Here is a 20,887-nt window from a genome sequence, read left to right as displayed (position 1 = left end):
TAGGAAGCAGGAGGAGCACCTGGAGGCTCACGAGACAGCCAGAGTGTATGTACAGCACAGCAGAAACAACAGTGTGCCTCAGCAAGGTGGAAAGGGAGAGCTGATTTCTGAAAGTTGTCCTCTGTGTGTGTAATGTAACACATGTACACACATACCCACATACACACAGATGTCTCAATAGATTTTGTTCTTTTAGCTGTTGAGCATTGCTCTTTTATTTTTAAGATTTATTATGTATACAGCATTCTGTCTGCATATATGCCTGCAGACCAGAAGGGGCGCCCGATCTCATTACAGATGGTTGTAAGCCACCATGTGGTTGCTGGGAATTGAATTCAGGACCTCTGGAAGAGCAGCCAGTGTTCTTAACCTCTGAGCCATCTCTCCAGCCCCTGAGCATTGATCTTAGGGCCTCAAGTGCAACAATTCTGACAACTTTTTGTTTATTTTTAATTTCCTCTGCATGTACTTGTACACACATGAACTTATGTTGGCCTACACCTGTCTGTCAGAATTAATAGCATGTCAGTTGCATGTCTACCTATTTTTTGAGCCAGGAATCTTCCTGTCTCTGCCTCCCCAACAATGTGACCACAAGCGAATACCAGACCTGGCTTTTTCTATAGGTGTAGGGGCTTCAGCTGCAGTCCTCATGCTTGAATGGCAAGTATTTACACATGGAACCATCTCCCTGGCCCTGTAAAGGTGTTTGTAAAGTTTTCCCATGTCCTTTCCCTTCTGTAGAAAACTTAGAGGCAGATATTTTTAGGATTCTTCAGCAATAAAAATGAGATAATATGTGTTTTCTCTTTTGGCTGAAAGCCAGACTATCTGCGCATTCTTTCTAAGAGTGGTTTAAAGTTTGGTCTTCAATGACCTAGCTATAGTTCTTGGAATCTTGCTAGGCATTAACAGTTGAAAAGAACAGTACTAGAACTTGATAAAATGTTCTGACCTTTCCAGCTTGTCTTCTACTGCCATTTTAGGAAAAGAAATATCGAGTAGCATTCTTGTTGTTAATGGACCATTCCAGGGTCACTATACTGTAGGAAGAACTTAGCATTGGTTTTCTTGGCTAAAGACTCTTTCTTAAAATAAATGTTCAACTGTACCTATTACCAACAGTACTTATTTTGGTTATGATCTGGCTTTCTTTTTTCTAACTTGCTTATTTTTGTTGGGCTAGGTATTATATGAACTTCCCACCAACACACAGTGGTGCTTTGATATCCAGTGGTGTCCTCGAAATCCTGCTGTCCTATCAGCTGCTTCCTTTGATGGACGGATCAGTGTTTATTCTATCATGGGAGGGAGCATAGACGGCTTAAGGCAGAAACAAGTTGACAAGGTAATAGGCAGTGTTAAGGCTTTTGATAATTACAGTGATTTTTACCAACAGCAATGCCATTGTACTGGATAATTGTTATTAGACATTTTTATATGATTTGGAAAATTGTAACATAGTTTATATAAGCTAGTGACTCATACTTCTTTTTTTAAAAATAGCTTTCATCATCCTTTGGGAATCTTGATCCCTTTGGCACAGGACAGCCCCTCCCTCCACTACAAATCCCACAGCAGACTGCGCAGCACAGCATAGTGCTACCCCTGAAGAAGCCACCCAAGTGGATCCGCAGGCCTGTTGGTGCCTCCTTCTCGGTGGGTGGACTTTGTTTTTATGGTTAGTATGACATATTAGCGGAGAAGTGGTGGGACAGCATGCGGTCCATTTCATCAGGGTGACTTGCGGAAACTGAAAAGGACAGTTGGAGGCTAGGGTAAAATTTGGCAGCCTGAGAGGACATGTTAGCGATGTACATACAGTTCTTTACTTTCACAGACTTACCGTATGTTCGCTTTGGGGCACAGCTCAGTGGCTAATGAGTTCATTTGTTCCCTCACAGTTCGGGGGGAAACTGGTGACTTTTGAGAATGTTCGAGGGCAGCCTCAGCAGGGCGCTGAGCAGCAGCAGCGGCAGCAGGTGTTCGTCAGTCAGGTGGTGACGGAAAAGGACTTTCTCAGCCGCTCGGAGCAGCTGCAGCAGGCTGTGCAGTCCCAGGGCTTCGTCAGTTACTGCCAGAGAAAGATTGATGCTTCTCACACTGAGTTTGAGAAGAACGTGTGGTCCTTCTTGAAGGTAAAGTTGGGTGTATTTCATTATCGATAATCAAAGTCTGTCTTCCTTCTGAGGAAACCTTTGAGATAGTATGATTTCAGGAAGGCATGACAAAACTGAAGAAACCCAAGCTGGGCACAGTAACACACACCTGTAATGCCAGCACTCAGGGAGCTGAGACAGCAAGATCTCAAGTTCAAGGCCAGCATGAGCTATGTAGCAACACCTTGTCTCAGAAAGCCAAAATAATCTTGTAAAGAGAGCTCAGCCTCATATCTTACACCATTATAAGTGTGAAGATGTCTTTCATTCAATAGATTTTTAGATTAGAACATGAGAGCTGCTATAGTAAAGGCATAAAGTCTTTAGTGTCTGTAGCCAGTCTGGTTAGTGGATGCGGGAAGAGAGGAGGGAGAGGGGAGAGTCGAGGTGCTTCTCTTCTTGCTGCTTCGGAAGCCTTTTAGCACACTCTTTTCAGAAATGACCGAGAGTTCTGTTTGCACAGATGTTTCTTGATACTGAATTTTCCAAAAAGAAACAATCTTGAATATGATTAGGTTGAATTCTACAATTGTAGAAATTATAGTTTGTTAGTTAGGGATAAACTTTTGTTTCTGTTTGAGAAACAGCCCCTCACTTTGTAGTTCTGAGTCTCCTGAAATGCGCTCTGTTGATCAGGCAGGCCCAGAGGTCCCACTGTCTGCCTCCCTAGTGCTGCAGCTGAAGGTGTGTGCCACCCCACCCAGCTTAGGTGTGAAACTTTTAAAAAGTTGAGGGCTATTGAATACTACATACACTATTTTACTTTGTCATAGAATCTTTGAACATGAATTGCTTTGTGTTTTAACAAAATTATAGTTAAAAACAAGCCTCACTTGTCCAGAATGGTGAATTACTCAACATCCACACAATTAGAAAACAGCTAGTTTATCCACGCATGATGGTGCGTGCCTGTGATCCCAGGGATGAGCGGCACAGGAACCTCAGAGTTCACCTGCTGCATAGAGCATTTGAATCTAGGGCCTGGGCCTCAGTAGTTTTTCAAAAACGTTGTTTCAAAAGCCAAGCAATTATAAGTGGGGTCCCCAGTACTGATTTTGGGGAGCTCACAACCACCTGTAACACCAGCTGTAGGAACTGTACGCCACCCTCTAACCTGCCGGCACTCAACGGGTACAAACCAGCACTTGGGCAACGCATGCTTACTTAGTTAAAAAATAGTTTCTAAGGTTATTTAAATTCTTTTTTAACAGTGAAATTTCAGGGTTTTATAAACTTTTGATTTTTTAATAATTTGAGTTGGAATTTGGTCAATTCTTAGAACAACTAGGTTTTAAACGTAGGTCTTTGAAGATTATATCTCTTTTCAAAGGTCAACTTTGAGGAGGATTCTCGAGGGAAATACCTGGAGCTACTTGGATACAGAAGAGAAGACCTGGGGAAAAAGGTAAAGTCCTGAGAAGATCAAATGACCGCCTTACACAGATGCTCGTGTGCTGTGCAGACTGTGTGCTTTATAAAGTCTCTACAGACTTCCTCAGATCAGTCAACAATCACTTAATAAGAGCTGCTATATGTTACCAAAGTTTGCAAGTGTGAAACTCCACTTTCTGCCTGGATTTAGAAGCTGCCAGAACCACCTTTAATTCAGGCTGCACGGTCAGGGTTAGTTTGGCCTTGGTAGGTCAGTCACACACTGAGATTCACTGAGGTGTGTTCCGGTGGTCTGGAAAGAAGGAGGGCAGCAGCTGTTAGCTGTCTTCCCATTTACATGGCTTGGGGGGAAGCTGCAGTTTTCCACCCTAGCTAGTATGAATTCTTCTTTTTGAGACAGGGTTTTTCTGTGTAGCCCTGGCTGTCCTGGAACTCATTCTGGAGTCCAGGCTGGACTTGAACTTAGAGATCTGCCTGCCTCTGCCTCCTGAGTGCTGGAATTAAAGGCATGTGCCATTACCTTCCAGCTAGCATGAAACTTTTAAATGACTTATTGTTGAACAGTCACCAAACACATGGCTGGTACAGGATGGAAATTTTATGAGCCTAAGCAAACAAAGTCCAAGTAGTTTGCTTTGTCATTTCACTTTTGAAAGAATTCCCTTTTTGAAAGAGAAAAACACATAGTTTTGTAGTCTTCTCAAAAAGGGTCTTACTTATGTCAGTGTTGGCATCAGTAGCAGTAAAAACTCTGGGAACCTTGAGAACTGTTTTGCTCTCTGACCCTTCACCTCTGTTGGCGGTAACTGAAGTTTTCTGTAGACTTGTGTAGCTACGTTTGGTGCTGTCTAGGTGTGGGCTCCTCTGAGGGCAGCCACACTGCTAGTGTCTTTGCTTCCTCCTGTAAAGTGTTAGTATTTATTTCATTTCCCTGCTAGCTGTAGCTTTTTGATGCTCTGAGTTTTCTAAGTTTTCAGGAGATTAAAGTTTTAACTTGTATCCTGAAAGCAAAAATTAGGAAAAGCAGTCACTATCAAAATACTTGTCAGGCAATTTGTTCTTTATTGAGTACCTGAAGACATCTTTTTAAACACTATTTGTAAGCCAGGTGTGGTGGTGCTGCCCTTTAACTTCAGCACTCAGGAAGCAGAGGCAATAGATCTCCATGGGTTCCAGGCTAGCCAGGTCTACATGGAGAGACCCAGTCCTAAAAAAAAAAAAAAAAACCAAAATAAAACAATAAGAAAAAACTTAACAAATCAAACAGTGATTTATAGTTATTTTACAACAACAAAGAACAAGGAAGCATGTTTCTTCAAGATTGATTTTGTGGTTAAGACAGCAGAGCTGAAAATTATCTGAACCAAGAACTCCATGTAAATGAAACTAGAACCAGTAGGAATCAGTTGTACACAGATGTTCAAATGGAACTAGAACCAGTAGGAAGAGTGTACCTGAGAATGGAGTACAGCTGACCGTGCTGTACACCCTGGTTAGTTTGTGTGGGTGTGCCTGAGAATGGAGTACAGCTTACTTGCTGTACACCTGGATTAGAATTACAGGTAGTAGGTGAGTTGTTGTTTTCATTTCAGATTGCTCTGGCCTTGGACAGAGTGGATGGATCCGATGTGGTAAGAAAGCCTCTAAAAACAGCTGCTGTCTCCCAAGAGTTTGGTTAGATCATGTCAAGAAGTGTAATTTGGGAAGTTGATCTGTTTTGTGCTTCCTGGTTTAGAAAATACCAGTTCTGAGTATTTTTGTAAGTTCATGATCCTCGTCTTAAGTTTGGCTGGTAAAGCATGTGCTTTGGTGTATTTGAACTTCATAAAAGGAAAAACTGAGACAATGCCTGCTCAGATAAGGTAAAGCACTTGCATGCCACATGACATTTGGTAGCCAAAAGGGGAGATGGTGGTAGTGACCGTTCCTGCTATCCTTTAATGTTGTTTCTGGAATAAATCTGTTCGGTTGTTTCTCATGATCAAGCTCTGGATGCGGTTGGTTGGGTCTTTTGTCTCTTGTTACTAATACCTTTAATGCTGCGCTCTTCATCCCCTCTGATTGTTTTCTGTACCAAAGGCTCTTAAAGACCCTGACCAAGTAGCACAGAGTGATGGGGAGGAGAGCCCTGCTGCTGAGGAGCAGCTCTTGGGAGAGGTACTTATTTTTATATTATATCAGACAACTGTGTGATAATTGTGTATCTCACTTGAAAACACTTTGGACTTTTTTTTTGACTACTTGTTGCCAATTATGTTTGATGTACTGTTTCCTCAGATGTGCTAAGGGTAAGCGTATATTTACCTAAGAAGTATCTTTGCATGCTAGTCCATTGGCCAAGCTTCTTGATTGTATGACTTAAAGTTTGCAGTAGATGAGAGATTTCCTTAATTGGCTCAGATGGCTGCCAGTTGCTAAACTGACAGAGGATTTATTCACAAATGCAATTGCCTTGCATGTCAAGTTCATGCTTTTTTCTTGGCACATTACTTTGTGTAGCCTGCTGTCAGTGATAGAGGCTTCTAAATTGGTCCTGAACTGGAACACAGCAGAGAGTATTTTATAAGACTAAACTAATCGTGATGACTTGCTATTAGTGTGTCCTTAGCTGTGCTTAGTAATTTCTGTAACTAATTGAAAAGAGACCTTGAATACAGAGTTGTATCATTAATTTACTTCATTTTGACTCTTTCTTTCTCCCCTCAACTAACAACTAATTTTATAGCTTTCTTTTCTTGCTTTCTGATTTTATTTCATCTTAGAAATTAATCAAGTTCTTAGTTCTTATCTAATCTTTGACTTTTCCATTGCCTTTTATGGTAGGGGCTATATATCTTGACTGTAGAATGCTTATAAATATAATTCATGAGTATCTTGGGCTACTATAAAGTGATTATGAAATATATTTTCTATTAAAATCAATCACCTAGAGTTTAAGAAGGAACTAGGGAACATTGTACAATCTTGCTAAAATTTTGAACTAAAATTTTGGAGATACCTAGGGAAAATTATAGATGCCTACAGGTTTGTTCATTTGTGTATTATCAAATGAAAGACTATTTGGTCATGCACTCGTGAATAGTAGCTGATAAAAATACTTCACCAGATAGTAGTCATCATTGCATACTTTGGAGGCTTGAAACAAATTATGCATAAGGGGATAAAATCTTCCCTTTTGTCTTGATGATACTATTTTTGCTTTTCAGATATAGTACCTTGGACATTCAGGGTGTTCAGTACATAAGAAATTAAGCATTTGCCTCAGCCTCCCACATGCTGGAAATATAGGGATGTAGTATCACACCTAGTTTTCTGTCTTTAAAAAATTCCTTTACAAGATGGATGTTTGGTGGTACACACCTTTAATCCCAGCACTTGGGAGGCAGAGGCAGGTGGATCTCTGTGAGTTTGAGGCCAGCCTGGTCTACAGAGCGAGTTCCAGCACAGCCTCCAAAAACAATACAGAGAAACCCCCCTGTCTTGGGGGAAAAAAACGTTTGTTAGTTGTTTATAGAAAGCATGTTTGAAGACTGGTGATTTAGAAAATGGGAAGATTGTGCTGTTTGTGTAGTCCTGGGGCTGAGCCCAGGTGTTACACATCCCTATCATGGATGTGCATCTCAGCTCTCAGAGTATTGTGCTGTAAATTTGTGTATATTTTCTGTAAATATAATAAGGACTGTTGTAATTTTAGCTGTTCAAGAGAGAAAGATACCATGGGACAGAACTCATGTGAAGGGTTTTGTTTTTTTTCTTAATTAGGGGAAAGGGAGGGGAGAGGGGAGACCAGCCTCTTGGGGACAGGAGCAGGAGAAGAGAAAAGAGGGGGATAGAAGGAAAGATGGGAAGTGGGCAGGGCCCTTTTAGAAGGTAATGTAGTGGATGTGCACAGGTGGTGTGCTCTTAGTGACTGCACCTGAGGGCGTGTCCTGTCAGGACCCCGAGGGCAGGCCAGTACAGATGCCTGAATACTAACAAGGATGGGTGGTGGATTTATTCCCCAGTGGGATTAATGTAAACTGCCAGCACTTCTCTAAACTTGTAGATGCTAAGGGGAGAAGGAAGTAGGTCTGGCCTCCTTCTGTAAGGGTCAGTTAATTAATTAAGTTCTTTAGATGAGCCAGTGCTGTCCTCTGCAGAAAAATGACTCTGCTCGGAAGTGGAAGGCAGTCACATTCAGCTGTGCAGGCTGCACAGATGTCTGTATGAACATTGGATTTCGCGCAGGATAACTTTTTTTTTTCATTTCAGAAGAAAATCTTGGGATGTCTGTGGGTCTTTACAAGCTCAATGTCCCTAATCTAAAAATCTAAGAAGCTCTGAATTTCAGATCATTGTGTGTACTAGGCTTTTTCCTATAGGCCACCAGCCTGCTCCTAAATCATGACACAGAGACTTAGTAGTTATGAATGCTCAGCCTACCTTAGGCTTGTTTCTGGCTAGCTCTTTTACATTAGATTAACCTGTTTCTCTTTATCTACCTTTTGCCTTGGGGCCTTTTTACTTTGTTTTCCCGTTCCTTTTTTAAAAAAATTTATTACGTGTACACTGTTGTGTATGCACCAGATCTCATTATGAATAGTTTTGAGCCACCATGTGGTTGCTGGGAATTGAACTCAGGACCTCTAGATGAGCAGTCAGCACTCTTAAACTCTGAGTTTCCTTCTGTATGTCTTACTTTCACTGCTTCTCATGTCTGGCTGGCTTCTTGCCCTGGGCGTGTCCCTCCTTCTCATTCTATTCTTTTTTCCCATCTTATTTATTGTCTCTCCCTGCTAACCCTGTCTATCCTTTCTCTACTAAGCTATTGGCTGTTCAGCTCTTTATTGGACCAATCAGGTGCCTTAGGGATGCAAGGTGAAACAAATGCAGCAAAAGCAAATGTAACACATCTTTACATTATTAAAGTAATATTCTGCAGCATAAACAAATGTAACATACCATTTCACAGTTAAAGTAATATTCCACAGAATTTTGTATTTAGATTTTTAATTGAGTCACTCAGTTTGTAACTTATAATAGATGTGTGTGTATTATCAGACTATGTACTGTTCCATATGTAACTAATTTAGAGGAAAATGAAATGTATGATTTAATTTTGTTTATTTAGAAACACTCAAATGCTTAAAACAGTGTTCATACTGCTTTGTTGTTATTTTGTGGCATTGGAGACCAAACCTACTTGCCAGGCATGTGCTCTGTAACTGATGACACCAAGTAATTTGTTTTGTGATTCAACTTTGACAACAACACTTTAGAGCCAAACCTAGACACTACAATTAAAAACACACATATTTCACGTCTTTGAAGTCACTGAGAGTTGGGGGTCTGAGGAAGCACTCCTTACTTTTGACAGCATCATTTTGGGTCTCTGGGACTAGTAGGAACCCTTGATTTGGAGTTTCAGGTGGCTGAGTTTTACTTGCGTCTCATGGGAGTTAATGCCTAGGAAGTCCAAGCTTCTGGTCTACCATCTCTACCCGTGGATTGGAAACATTTTGAAACAGCTTGTTGTATCACCGTCTCAGTAAATGAGTAATCATATATAATTTTTGGCAGTAAGTTATTTCAGTTTCTTTTTTGCTAAATTGCTGCCTTTTTCATGTCTTTAGCGAATTAAAGAGGAAAAACAGGAACCTGGCTTTGTGCCCTCAGCTGGAGGGACATTCAACATCTCCGTCAGTGGGGGTAAGTGCTGTTGGCTTTGACTGAAGTCTCTCTCAGCCATAGCAAGTCATTGGTCTTCAAGCTTAATCAGAGAGCAAGAGATCTCTGTGCAGATGAGAGGATTTGAACTCACAATCGTCTTGCCTGGGCCTCCCAAGACCCAGGACTTCATTGTAGGCATAACTAGAAATGTGTTGTCACAGTGGGTAGGGTTAAGAAAGAGCTTGGTCATAATTGTTATATAATCGGTGTTTTGAGAAGGGTGATGAGTTCTGAAACACGTAAGTGATCTTACTAACACAAAAAAATGTTACTATATATCCTGGACTGTTTCCATAACTTCCATAAATAGTGACAGCTTATTTTACAAATTTAATCTGCTTGTAATAAAAAGTTAGCATTGTGTTCTCCATTAGTCTGTGTATAAAAATGGGTGTGCATAGTTTTCTTGTAATTGTTTTTAGTAACAAGCTATTTAACTTGGATGTTGTGTTTCTTTATTACAGATATTGATGGATTAATTACTCGGGCTTTGCTGACGGGCAATTTTGAGAGTGCAGTTGACCTTTGTTTACACGATAACCGAATGGCTGATGCTATTATATTAGCCATAGCAGGTGGACAAGAACTCTTGGCTCAAACACAAAAAAAATACTTTGCAAAATCTCAAAGCAAAATTACCAGGGTATGTCATTATTCATAGTAAATAGTAGTATAGAAACACACACTCATATACTTGCATATTTTAAAATTTTTATGTTAGTCAGGTGTGGTGACGCACACCTTTAATCCCAGCACCTGGGAGGCAGAGGCTTTCTGAGTTTGAGGACAGCCAGAGCTACACAAAGAAATCCTGCTTTCTACACCCCCACAGACACACAAAAAATATTTTTTGGATGGGGGTCTTGCTATATAGTCTAGGCTTCCCTGAATCTTCAATCCTTCTGCTTTAGCTTCCAAAGTATTACGAACTTTTTATTATTCTGATTATGGAGGTAGTATCCTATTGCTGTTATGGATAATTGAGATACAGAAGGCAGGAAAGAATTAAGTTCTTTGATGCAGAAATTGCTGTTTATGCTTTAATGTGATAAAATTTCAATGTTTTGATTCCCTTCCAGGGGTTTAGTGTAGGCAATCTCAAGATAAAAACTTAGTTGTCTCCAACCTTGTTAAGAAGCTAGTGCCTGTCTTTCCACGCCTTTCTGTAGACAGTCAAGAGCACGCATAGATGTGTGTCATCCTCCTCGTAGACACTGTCACAGTGTAAGCTTCTCCTGCATCGGAAAGGACTTTTAGAAAGATTTTTAATTACTCTACAGTATTATGATTAGAAGGTATTATGTCACCATTTAGGATTGTTTGGGCTCCTTTTAATGTTTTCTTTATGTAGTAATTAAAACCTTTTGCCTAAAGATTTGAACAGAGTTTTGATTATTGTTACTATAATTTCTGGCAGAGAGGGTCTGAACATTTTCAAGCTAATGTTAGTTTGTAAATTTTTGGTTTTTGTTTTCTGAGACAGGGTTTCTCTGTGTTAACAGCCTTAGCTGTCCTAAAACATGTTATGTAGGCTAGATTGGCCTTGAATGCAGACATCCTTCTGCCTCTGCCTCCCAAATGTTGGAATTAAAGGCATAGGCCACCATGCCCCACCTGGAAATTATTTTTCATGAAATTATCTCAATATTGAACCCCAGTGGTGGTTGTCCTGTCCCCAGTTTCCAAGTGCGCCACTGTCCTGTCACACTAGCCCATTCTGTGTTCCATGATGTTCTCCCTAAGCCTTGAGTGCTTTCTATTTTTTTTTATAAAGTTGACACATGCATGCACAAGTACCATGCAGTACTTGTTGAGGTCAAACAGCTTGCATGATTTGGTTCCCTTGTACCACGAAGGTCCTGGGGATTGATCATAAGTCATCGGCCTTGATCCTCAGGCTTGACAGAAGCACTCTTAACCTATTTTGCCATTTCATTTGGCCCTAGAATGCTTTTTAGCTTCTTTATAAAGTTCCTTCCTGCTTGTCCTTCAGGTAAAGTCCCTTAGGACTCCATGTTCTCCTGGCTTCTCCTGAACCGCTGGACTCAGGAACATCTTCCTGTTACAATGTTTTGCTAGTGTCCTACACTTTTCTCCTGAAACCCTTTGTAAAATACATGGATGTGATTTTCTTTTTGAAGGAAAAATAGCATCTGTTATTTGGTTAAAGAATGTTTTTCACTTTGCTGCTGTTTGATTTATCATGAAAACTGTAAATAGTTGCTTTAAAAGACAAGACTGTTAAGTGTGGGGCTCAAGGGACATGACCACCCTGTGTTAGGTCAGGCACTGCAGACATGTGAAGACTAGGCAGTTCAAGCTCATGTGTCTAGTAAAGTCTTCACTTCCTGTGTTTCCATTTCAAGCTCATCACCGCCGTGGTGATGAAGAACTGGAAGGAGATTGTGGAGTCCTGTGATCTTAAAAACTGGAGAGAGGCCTTAGCTGCAGTGTTGACTTACGCTAAGCCGGATGAATTCTCAGCCCTGTGTGGTAAGAAATCAGCCCCACTTGTAACCTCTTGCACAGGTGGCAGGGTGTGCTGCACAGTTAAGGAGTTTTACTAGAAATCTTGGGGTGTCCAATGTCAAATAAGAATTATAAAATACAAAGGTGGCCTGTGCCCAGTGCTAGCTGCTGGTTTCCTTAGCATATTCAAGGATGTGAATTTGATTCTCAATAAGAAGAGACGCAAACAGACAAAAGAATGGAAAGTGCGTATAACATATGTCGTTTAAAAGTCATCTGTTCAGCGGTAGTGGTTTTGGATAGACCAGAATGTAAGTTTTGCCGCTGCTACTTACAAGCTGTGTGACCCAGAAACGATCATGTTTTAAGCCTCATTTTAATTAATTAACACATATGTAGTTCTCAGTAAATGTTAATTGGGATCAATTAATAGTAGTAACAAGTAAAATTTATCATCACAGGTCAGAGCTACCTTGTGCTTAGCTAACTGACAATGTTTTCTCTATGTGCCATTCAGAGTTTCATGTTCAAATTTTCCCACTTATGTTCTTTTCTAATATACTTGATGGGGAGCAGTTCTGTAGTTAGAGATAGGATCTTATACAGTATATGATTTGCTGCACACCACCATTCACTTAATAGCTAAATATTCACTGAGCATCTGGAGTGCTTGTGTTTCTTTCTGGTTCTCACTGGTTGCTCTGAAAATGCCGCTGAGCTGCGCCCAGCTTCATACACAGTGAAGTGGGTGCCATCTGATCTTGTTCTCTGTTCCATTCACAGACCTCCTGGGAGCCAGACTTGAGAGTGAAGGAGATAGCCTCCTGCAGACACAGGCATGCCTCTGCTATATTTGTGCAGGGAATGTAGAAAAACTGGTTGCCTGTTGGACAAAAGCTCAAGATGGTAGCAATCCCTTGTCTCTTCAGGTTAGTATCTCTGAAACAAAAGGCGCTTACGTTTTAGTGTTTCCTCCCCGTACTTAGGGTTCCGCTAAGAATGCCTTTATCTGTGGAGCTTGTTGCTTTCATCATCTTTGGCTGGATCCTCATGGTGTTTATTTTGTCTTTAAAGAAGAGGTGTGAGGCAGTGGCTTGTCAGATGTGGCTGAGGTCCCAGGGTGGTCCGCAGTCACTGGGGCCGCTAGGGAGCAGAGCACAGAAAGTAGCCCAGGGTTTAGCTGCTTCCTCTCAAGCTCCTTCTACCTCTGTCAGAGAACAGCAGTGTGGGCTGGAGAGTCAGAGACTTCCAAGTCTGAGGAGAATATTTATGATCAGGGACCTGAAGTACCAGACACAGGGACTCAGGTTAGCACTGCTAAACAAACTAGAAAGTCACTGTGGGGACCGGGTAGCTTCAGATCCCCAAAGCAGTTAGTTGCACTTCAGTCTAGTCGTTACTTTTCTCTCTGGAAAACACAGAGTCACTGTTTTAAAGATCATTCTATAAGACTAAAAGTCAGGTTAAAAAACAAAAACAAAAATCAAGCCTTCCCTTTTAGGTGCTTCTGGGAGAAAAACGTTTCCCACTCGTGGATTGGTGGCTTCCAAGGGGCAGCAGGGAGGGTCTCCTGTACACACTCTCCTGCTCCCATCACAAGGCCTGCTCCCCAAGAACAGCTCCCAGCCTTTGCCACGTCGTGTATTAGTCAGATCTGCAGTATTGTGATGAATTGGCTGGACAAATTAACTTTTACAGAAAAGGGTTTTGATTGGCTTCATGGTTTGGAGAGTCATAGGGTGGTTGGCCTGTGGCTGTGGGCCTCTGGCAAGAGCAGCATATTTGATAGGAGCACATGGCTGAGCCAGAGAGAGCAGAACAACAGAAGTGACCTAGGCACACAGTCCCCTCAAGGGATGCCCCTAGTGACCTAAGGCTCCACTTCTTAAAGGTTCTACCGCCCCTCAATGGTGCCAGCCTTTGAGGGAGCCCCCGTGGAGACCATGTACCTCTGTCATGAGTCTGTGTGATAGTGTGTTGTTGCAGTCACCATGGCATGATACGTGTGCACATAGCTCTTCTTTTGCTTACTGGGTACCTGCCCATCACTTTCAGTTTTGTTATTTGTCCTCAGTGCATGCTCCTCCTTCTCCTCCTCCTCAGTGGCCATCACGCAGATGGTACTCATCTCTCCCACTTTTCAAGTAGGAATGAGGACCGGTGCTGTACTTTTGGTGGGTTGTTAATCTTAATGACTCTGTTTCTCTGCTGACTCTTTCATAGACGTGTTGGGATTTCTGATTGTCTTCTTGTCCCTCATTTTTATCATTTAGGATCTGATTGAGAAAGTTGTCATCCTCCGAAAAGCTGTGCAGCTCACCCAAGCAATGGACACGAATACAGTAGGGACTCTCTTGGCTGAGAAAATGAGTCAGTATGCCAGTTTGTTGGCAGCTCAGGGGAGCATTGCCGCAGCCTTGGCATTTCTGCCTGACAACACAAATCAGGTAATTAAGCCAACAGTTCATCTTGGTTTTTTGGGGGGGATTTTGTTTGGTTTTGGTTTGGTTTTTGGTTTTTCGAGACAGGTTTTCTCTGTGTAGTTTTGGAGCCTGTCCTAGAACTAGCTCTTGTAAACCAGGCTGGTCTCTAACTCACAGAGATCCGCTTGCCTCCCCCCCCCCCCCCCAAGTACTGGGATTAAAGGCGTGGGCCACCAACACCTGGCTTCATCTTGGTTTGGTTTAGTTTTTCCAGACAGGGCCTTGGCTTGGCTATCTTGTAGCTCACTTTAAACCAGGCTGGCCTCAAACTTAGTGACCCCCACCTCTACCTCCCTGCTTCTGGAGTTGTTTTTGTTTTTAAAGAGTTTCATGGACACAGTCAATATATATGGTTAATTTCTGTAAATCTGCATCTGTGAATATGTATGAGGTCCAGGTTTGAATTTAATGCCTTTATTTTAAGAGTATCTCTTAGTGAATCTGTTGGAGACTTCCCATCACTATCTGCAGCAGTTGATACTCTCTGGAGAGCTTTCATTCAGTTGTGTTTTTCAAAGTAGCCCTGTGACTTGGGAGCACTGTTACTATACCATAACACAACCAAAGAGCAGTGATGGTTTGACATTGACCTAGTGGTCTAACCAAGCCCTGCCTGACTGAAGTTACAAGTTGCCAGTCTCCATGTCAGAAACCAGGAGGTTGACTCTGGAGTAGAATGTAGACTCTCAACATAAGAGTTTTGGAAGGGGTCTGCATGCTATCATACAGCTGGATGAATTAACAGTTTTGTTTTCTTCCGTTGCTTCCTACAGCCAAATATTGTGCAGCTGCGTGACAGACTCTGCAGAGCACAAGGGAAGCCTGTGCCAGGACAGGAATCATCTAGAAGCCCTTATGAGAGGCAGCCGCTGTCCAAGGGCAGACCTGGACCAAATGCTGGCCACCCACAGATGCCCAGAGTTCAGACACAGCAATATTATCCCCATGTGAGTGATAGGGTCCTGATGACGTGGGAACATGCATGGACATCTGACCAAATGGATAGTTGAATGTGCTCCATAAAAGACATAGTGAAGCTAGACAGGGCATCTTGTGTCGTAGTTAGACTTTCTGTGAACTTGAGACTGGTGTTTATGACCTGCTTCTCAGTCACCTCTTAGGCAATTGTTTTAGTTCTAATCACCCTAGGAAGAGTGGTCAGACTTCCCTCATACCTGTCCATCTACACTCTAAATTTCTCCTGGATTCGTGTAACAAAGTATATAGGTAAAGTAGTGAGAATGAATAACGCTTTCAGTGATTTGGTTAATTTTTAGACAGTCTTTTTTGACCATTCTTTTTCCCATCACCAGTGTGAGTTTGCTGTGTCTTCTGTGTCCACACAGTCAAGAGTATCCCAAAGGCAAACATTTCAATAGACCAACTTAGACATTGCAAGAACTGACTGAGGGCTGTGTCTAGTGTGCATAGGATTACTGATTTTATCTAACCTTGTGTTTGTGACATAAAATGTGATTATATTTTTGTTTTTACAGTTTCATACAGAAACTGTATTTACCGACCAATAGATAATTCTTTTTTTTTCTCCTTTTTCTTCTTTCTTTATTGAGTGTCACTCTGTAGTCCTGACCGGCCTATAACTTACTATGTAAATCAGGCTAGCTTTGAACTTAACAAAGATCTGCCTGCCTCTACCTCCAGAATGCTGAGGTTAAAAGTGTGTGCCACCATGCCCTGCCCTACGTACATATTTTTTTTTTAAAGACTGAGCTATTTATGTGTTTGTTTATTTGTTTAGAATGCCTCCATGAATGTCTGCGCACCAGAACAGGGCACCAGATCGCATTACGGATGGTTGTGAGCCACCATGTGGTTGCTGGGAATTGAACTCAGGACCTCTGGAAGAGCAGCCAGTGCTCTTAACCTCTGAGCCATCTCTCCAGCCCCTACGTACATATTCTTAAATGGAAGATAGCTTTTTAATATATATAGATTACAAATGGTCTTGGGTGCTAGCAAAGCTGACATTTCAGATAGGACAAATTGGTGGTAGGACCAATCAGCTTTTATTATAGGAAAAGTAAACTAAAACCCTGAGAGACCTAGGTCCAGTTCATGCTGTTTATCTTTGAACTTTGGATCAATCCTCAGTCAGAACTGTGCTTTGGGGATTACCCTGATAAACATAATACACAATTTCTTTCAAAGCCTTTGGTGCAAGTGGGGATGAAATGTGGGCCAAGTGGAGAGGTAGGATGACCTAGCAGAGGTCAGGGCACAGAACCGTCATTTTTCAGCATTGCACAGCTGCTTGAAGGCTATACTAGGGTTAGAATTTTCGTCACCTTGTGTTTAGACTAAGCAGCTTCTTAAGGTACTCAATAAAGGAACACTTACTCTCTACTCGGAGAAAAGAACAGTTACCCTTTCTGTCTTTGGGTTTATCTTTCTGAGAAATGGTCAAGTCATTTAAAGACTGCAGAACTTTTTTGGGTATGCTGATGCACTCACTTGGGAAGCAGATGCAAGTAGATCTCTGAGTTGGAGGCCAGCCTGGTGTCATAGCAAATCCCAGGCCAACCAGAGCTACATACGTATAGAGATCCAGTCTCAAAAGTAAGACACCACAGCGCCCAACAACAGTCACAAGACAATCTGCTTCACTTTTACCAATCTTATATTTTAAGAAAAACTAGGAAATTCAGTCAGACAAAACGGATTTTCTTGCTGAATGGGTGAGGGCAGTGGTGAGTTTTAAAGTAGTTTTGTAGCTAGGAAAAGGGAAGGAAAGGAAGCTGGGTTGGTAGCTGGATTAGTAGCGGCTCCAGTCTCATTTTAACCAGCACAGCTTTAGATAGGACCTAAGAGTGTGGTATCATAGATACAATGCCCAGAAACTGGAAGGCCAGGTCAGTCTCACCTCCGTCACCAGTGAGCTGTATGGATCGTAACAGTGGCCTGTAAGTAAAGGCTGGGTTAGATGGACAGTTTTAATGCCCAGCTTGAGTGTGCCCTGACTGTATGATTTTGAATCTTCAGAAGAAGGAAGTACACAGTTTCTTGTGAGGTGGGTGATAGACCATGTTGCAGAGCACTAGTAGCATGGAGATAGTTTACTCATTATCCCAGAGTTATCTTCTTTCTCTACCTAAAGGACCTTTCTTCCCTACTTACTCTTTTTATTATTTACTTACTTCTTTTATGTGTTGTGGGTGTTTTGCCTGCATGCTCTCCAGATTCCCTGGGACTGGAATTGCAGACCATTACGATCTGCCCTGTGGGTGTTGGGAATCGAGCCTGGCCCTCTTCAAAGAGCAGTGAGAACTCCTTAACACCTGAGCCCCTCCTCATGTATCCCAGATGGGCTTGTTGTCATGCTTTGACTGGTCTTCACCGAGCCCTTCCTGCCTCCGCCTGCTGTCTTGTTGGTTTCCTTTGGAACCAGTTGCTTTACTACATGAACTCTTGCTCTTGCTGCTTTTATTTCTTGCTTTGTGTCTCGCCATTAAAACCTTTTGAGTTATTTGTTTCTTCTTTTAACGTTTTTACTTTTTATTTTCTGTGATTGGTATTTCTTTGTTCAATTCAGGTTAGAGTTGCCCCTACTGTCACTACCTGGAGTAACAAAACTCCTACTGCCCTTCCCAGCCATCCACCTGCAGCCTCTCCCTCTGACACACAGGTATAGCCTTCATTATTCCTCCTCGAGCACGATCTGCTCACTTAAATACATATAACAGTTTCCTAGTTATATATACGAGTGTGTATTCTCTCCTTCCTCCTCCTTCCTCTCCGGTCCTTGCTTGTGCCCATCTGCTGCTCATTGCATTTTATTACCCATGGGATGCAAGTGGCAAATTTTAGGACAATTAATTTCTTTTCTTATCCTTTCTCTTCTTTTGCAGTTCTAAATTTACTTGCGCTAGAAAAATCTCAACCAAGGTTCAAATAATGGTTTAAATTGAATTTTACTGAAAATGTTTCTGTTTTTTGTTCTTTTTTTTTTTTGTAAGCATTTCAGAAAACACAGACAGAAAGTCCCTTTATGATGCTTATTTCTAGAGTCTGGAGTAGTAAACGGAAGTTAGTGGAGATGAACCCTCTGGTGCCTTACCGCAGTGATGGTGCAGTGTTACTGAACGTGTTGTACGGCTGTTAGCATTTGCCGTTCACTCAGTTACTTTGGACTTTTAACTCTTTCAGAATGTGTCACCTAGAAAATAGGGTGTTCTTAGAAAGATAGTATATAGGAAATGCAGTTTTTTCTTCTAGTAGCTTAAAAAAAATAAACATGAATTCCATTTCAGAAATTGCAAGGCCATATGGTGATGTTCTTGGTCCCAAGTATAATCTTCCTTTCTACGCTATTCTCATTTCCTAGGGAGAAAACCCTCCACCTCCAGGTTTCATAATGCATGGCACTGTTAATCCAAACACCGCTGCTCCGCCGCCTCCGTCTCCAGGCCATATGCACAGCCAGCTACCACCCTACCCACAGCCGCAGCGTAAGTAGTGGGCCCTTTGAGTCTTCACGGTGGCCTGCCCTCCCTCAGCTACTTAGCAGCAACAAAGCCATGTTCACATCAGCTGTGACAGGTAAAATAGGGGGTAGGATGTAGCTCAGTGCTAGGATGCTTGCAGTGCTCAGTCTCCAGCGCCGGGGTGGGCAGGATGGTAGGGAGCAGACACAGAGAGACAGAGTCTCTGTCCTGAGTCTGTGTGCTAGGAAGCAGATTTGTGTCATCCTGTTCAGAACAGAGCTCCATTTCTGCGCCATGTAAAAGACCTGCTAAAGAGAAGAGTGTGTCTTGTGGTTTTGGAATAGAGAAACAGCGGTAGGAATTATCAGTATGTTTTCTTTTTTCTTCAGACAACATGACAAACCATAGTTTGGGAAGTTGGTTCATGGACATTTGTGGATTTTTTTTCCATTTCATTATTATTGCCTTTATTTCATGTAGACTTTAAAAAGTGAATTTAGGTTCACAGAAAAATTGAGCAGAAGGAACAGCGTTCCTACACGTGCTCACTTATACACACTTTGCACCCTCCACACTGCTATATGTTTTGCAGCAGTGACAAATGACGCTGTTTTTGCATGCCAGATCCCATAGTTCATGAGCAGTTACACTTGAAAAAAATCAAAACTGCAACCAGGTGTGGTGGTATGTGCCTGTAATCCCAGCACTCAGGTGGCAGAGGCAGGCAATCCCTTGAATTTGAGGCCATCCTGGTCTGCATAGTTGCAGGACAGCCTAGGGTATGTAGAGAAACCTTATCTCAAAAGAAAAACAAAAAGAAAAAAAATCCCAAACAGCTACTGTTTTATAACTAAGAATAAAGAACCTAAATAAAATCCTTAAGGTTAAAATTATTAGGCAACTATTAGAAAAAGCTCTCAGGGGACAATCATAAGATTAAACAACTGTAAGACCCCAGATGTGCCCCACACACACACGAGAACTGGTCCTTTTCAGAATTTGACCCCTTTCTGCGCAGTGCTCAGTGGGGCTGTTGTCTGGTGGCGGATGCACCGGGGGCTCTGTCCTGCTCATGCAGAGTGGTGGCACTGGGATCTCCCAGGATGGGTTCAGGTTGAAGGTTGAAGTCTTGAAACTATGGGCTTTCAAGAAAAGGACATGTCTGGGTGCTACGTCCTACATGCCTGCATCTTGTGGTTGTCAGCTGTCTCTGCAGTCTTCACAGGAAAGGGAAGACACGGGTAAGGGTAGTTTTTTTAGCAGCTCTTGGATCCGATGGTCCAAAATCTTTTTTTTTTTTGGTTTTTACGAGACAGGGTTTCTCTGTTTTGGAGGTTGTCGGTCCAGCCTGGCCTCGAACTCACAGAGATCCGCCTGCCTCTGCCTCCCGAGTGCTGGGATTAAAGGCGTGCGCCACCAACGCCCGGCCCCCGATGGTCCAAAATCTTTATCGCCAGCAGCATTCTAGGGATGGTGTTTTTCTCGTATTGAGGTGCTGGAGATGGAAGCAAGGGCTTAGCCCATGCTAAAGTGCTCTGTCACTGAGCCACGTCCCCAGTCCTAAGTGTTAGGTTTTGGTCTTAATTGTTTTGACAGTAATGGTTAAAATCATCTCTCTAGGATGAGATTACTTTTTTTCCTACCTCTGTCCAAATAAACATGTAACTAACTAAAATCTCTGTTTCTTCCCCTTGATGTAGCTTACCAGCCAGCCCAGCAGTATTCCTTCGGAACAGGGGGGTCAGCAGCTTACCGACCTCAGCAGCCTGTTGCTCCTCCTGCCTCTAACGCTTACCCTAACCCCCCATACATATCCCCTGCCACTTCCTACTCCGGGCAGCCCCAGATGTACACAGCACAGCAAGCCTCCTCACCTACCTCCAACTCTGCTGCTTCTTTCCCTCCTCCCCCTTCCTCTGGAGCGTCCTTCCAGCATGGCGGACCAGGAGCTCCACCGTCATCTTCAGCTTATGCACTGCCTCCTGGAACAACAGGTACACCGCCTGCTGCCAGTGAGCTGCCTGCGTCCCAGAGAACAGGTCTGCGCTGGGAAGGGATTTGCTTGGCCCCCGGTTTCATGAGTACAGGGTGGGCGGAGGGGCTGCCGTTCCAAGGGTTTGTGAGCTGAGTCATTCGAGGCATTGCTTGAGTTTTTATAACAACTTCTAAAACTTGCTATGAGTGTGAGCCTCCCATAATGAACATCAGCTGCTAAACGAGGAAAACCTTAGTC

General features: G+C 42.5%; 1 protein-coding gene across 20 annotated transcripts in view; it reads left to right on the top strand.

Annotated features, from left to right (window-relative positions):
• Nucleotides 1-20,887, top strand: part of Sec31a (SEC31 homolog A, COPII coat complex component) — a 54,570-nt gene that overhangs the window by 19,047 nt on the left and 14,636 nt on the right. For 7 of the 20 annotated variants that reach the window (XM_040747484.1, XM_040747487.1, XM_040747485.1 and 4 more), the window contains exons 9-23: nt 1,187-1,348; nt 1,507-1,659; nt 1,905-2,138; nt 3,490-3,564; nt 5,144-5,182; nt 5,631-5,708; nt 9,164-9,239; nt 9,725-9,903; nt 11,627-11,753; nt 12,513-12,658; nt 14,003-14,176; nt 14,986-15,159; nt 17,763-17,855; nt 18,555-18,678; nt 20,355-20,693. In XM_040747484.1, coding sequence (XP_040603418.1) covers nt 1,187-1,348; nt 1,507-1,659; nt 1,905-2,138; nt 3,490-3,564; nt 5,144-5,182; nt 5,631-5,708; nt 9,164-9,239; nt 9,725-9,903; nt 11,627-11,753; nt 12,513-12,658; nt 14,003-14,176; nt 14,986-15,159; nt 17,763-17,855; nt 18,555-18,678; nt 20,355-20,693 — 2,173 coding nt within the window. The remainder of the gene's footprint in view (nt 1-1,186; nt 1,349-1,506; nt 1,660-1,904; nt 2,139-3,489; nt 3,565-5,143; nt 5,183-5,630; nt 5,709-9,163; nt 9,240-9,724; nt 9,904-11,626; nt 11,754-12,512; nt 12,659-14,002; nt 14,177-14,985; nt 15,160-17,762; nt 17,856-18,554; nt 18,679-20,354; nt 20,694-20,887) is intronic. The other 13 variants (XM_040747492.1, XM_040747490.1, XM_040747495.1 and 10 more) reach the window with 11 other exon arrangements.

Source organism: Mesocricetus auratus, unplaced genomic scaffold (assembly GCF_017639785.1).
Source record: "Mesocricetus auratus isolate SY011 unplaced genomic scaffold, BCM_Maur_2.0 Super-Scaffold_100006, whole genome shotgun sequence".
In the NCBI taxonomy this organism is placed as follows: Eukaryota; Metazoa; Chordata; class Mammalia; order Rodentia; family Cricetidae; genus Mesocricetus; species Mesocricetus auratus.
The sequence above is the reverse complement of the archived record's forward strand: the minus strand, read 5'-3'. Positions and strand labels throughout refer to the sequence as shown.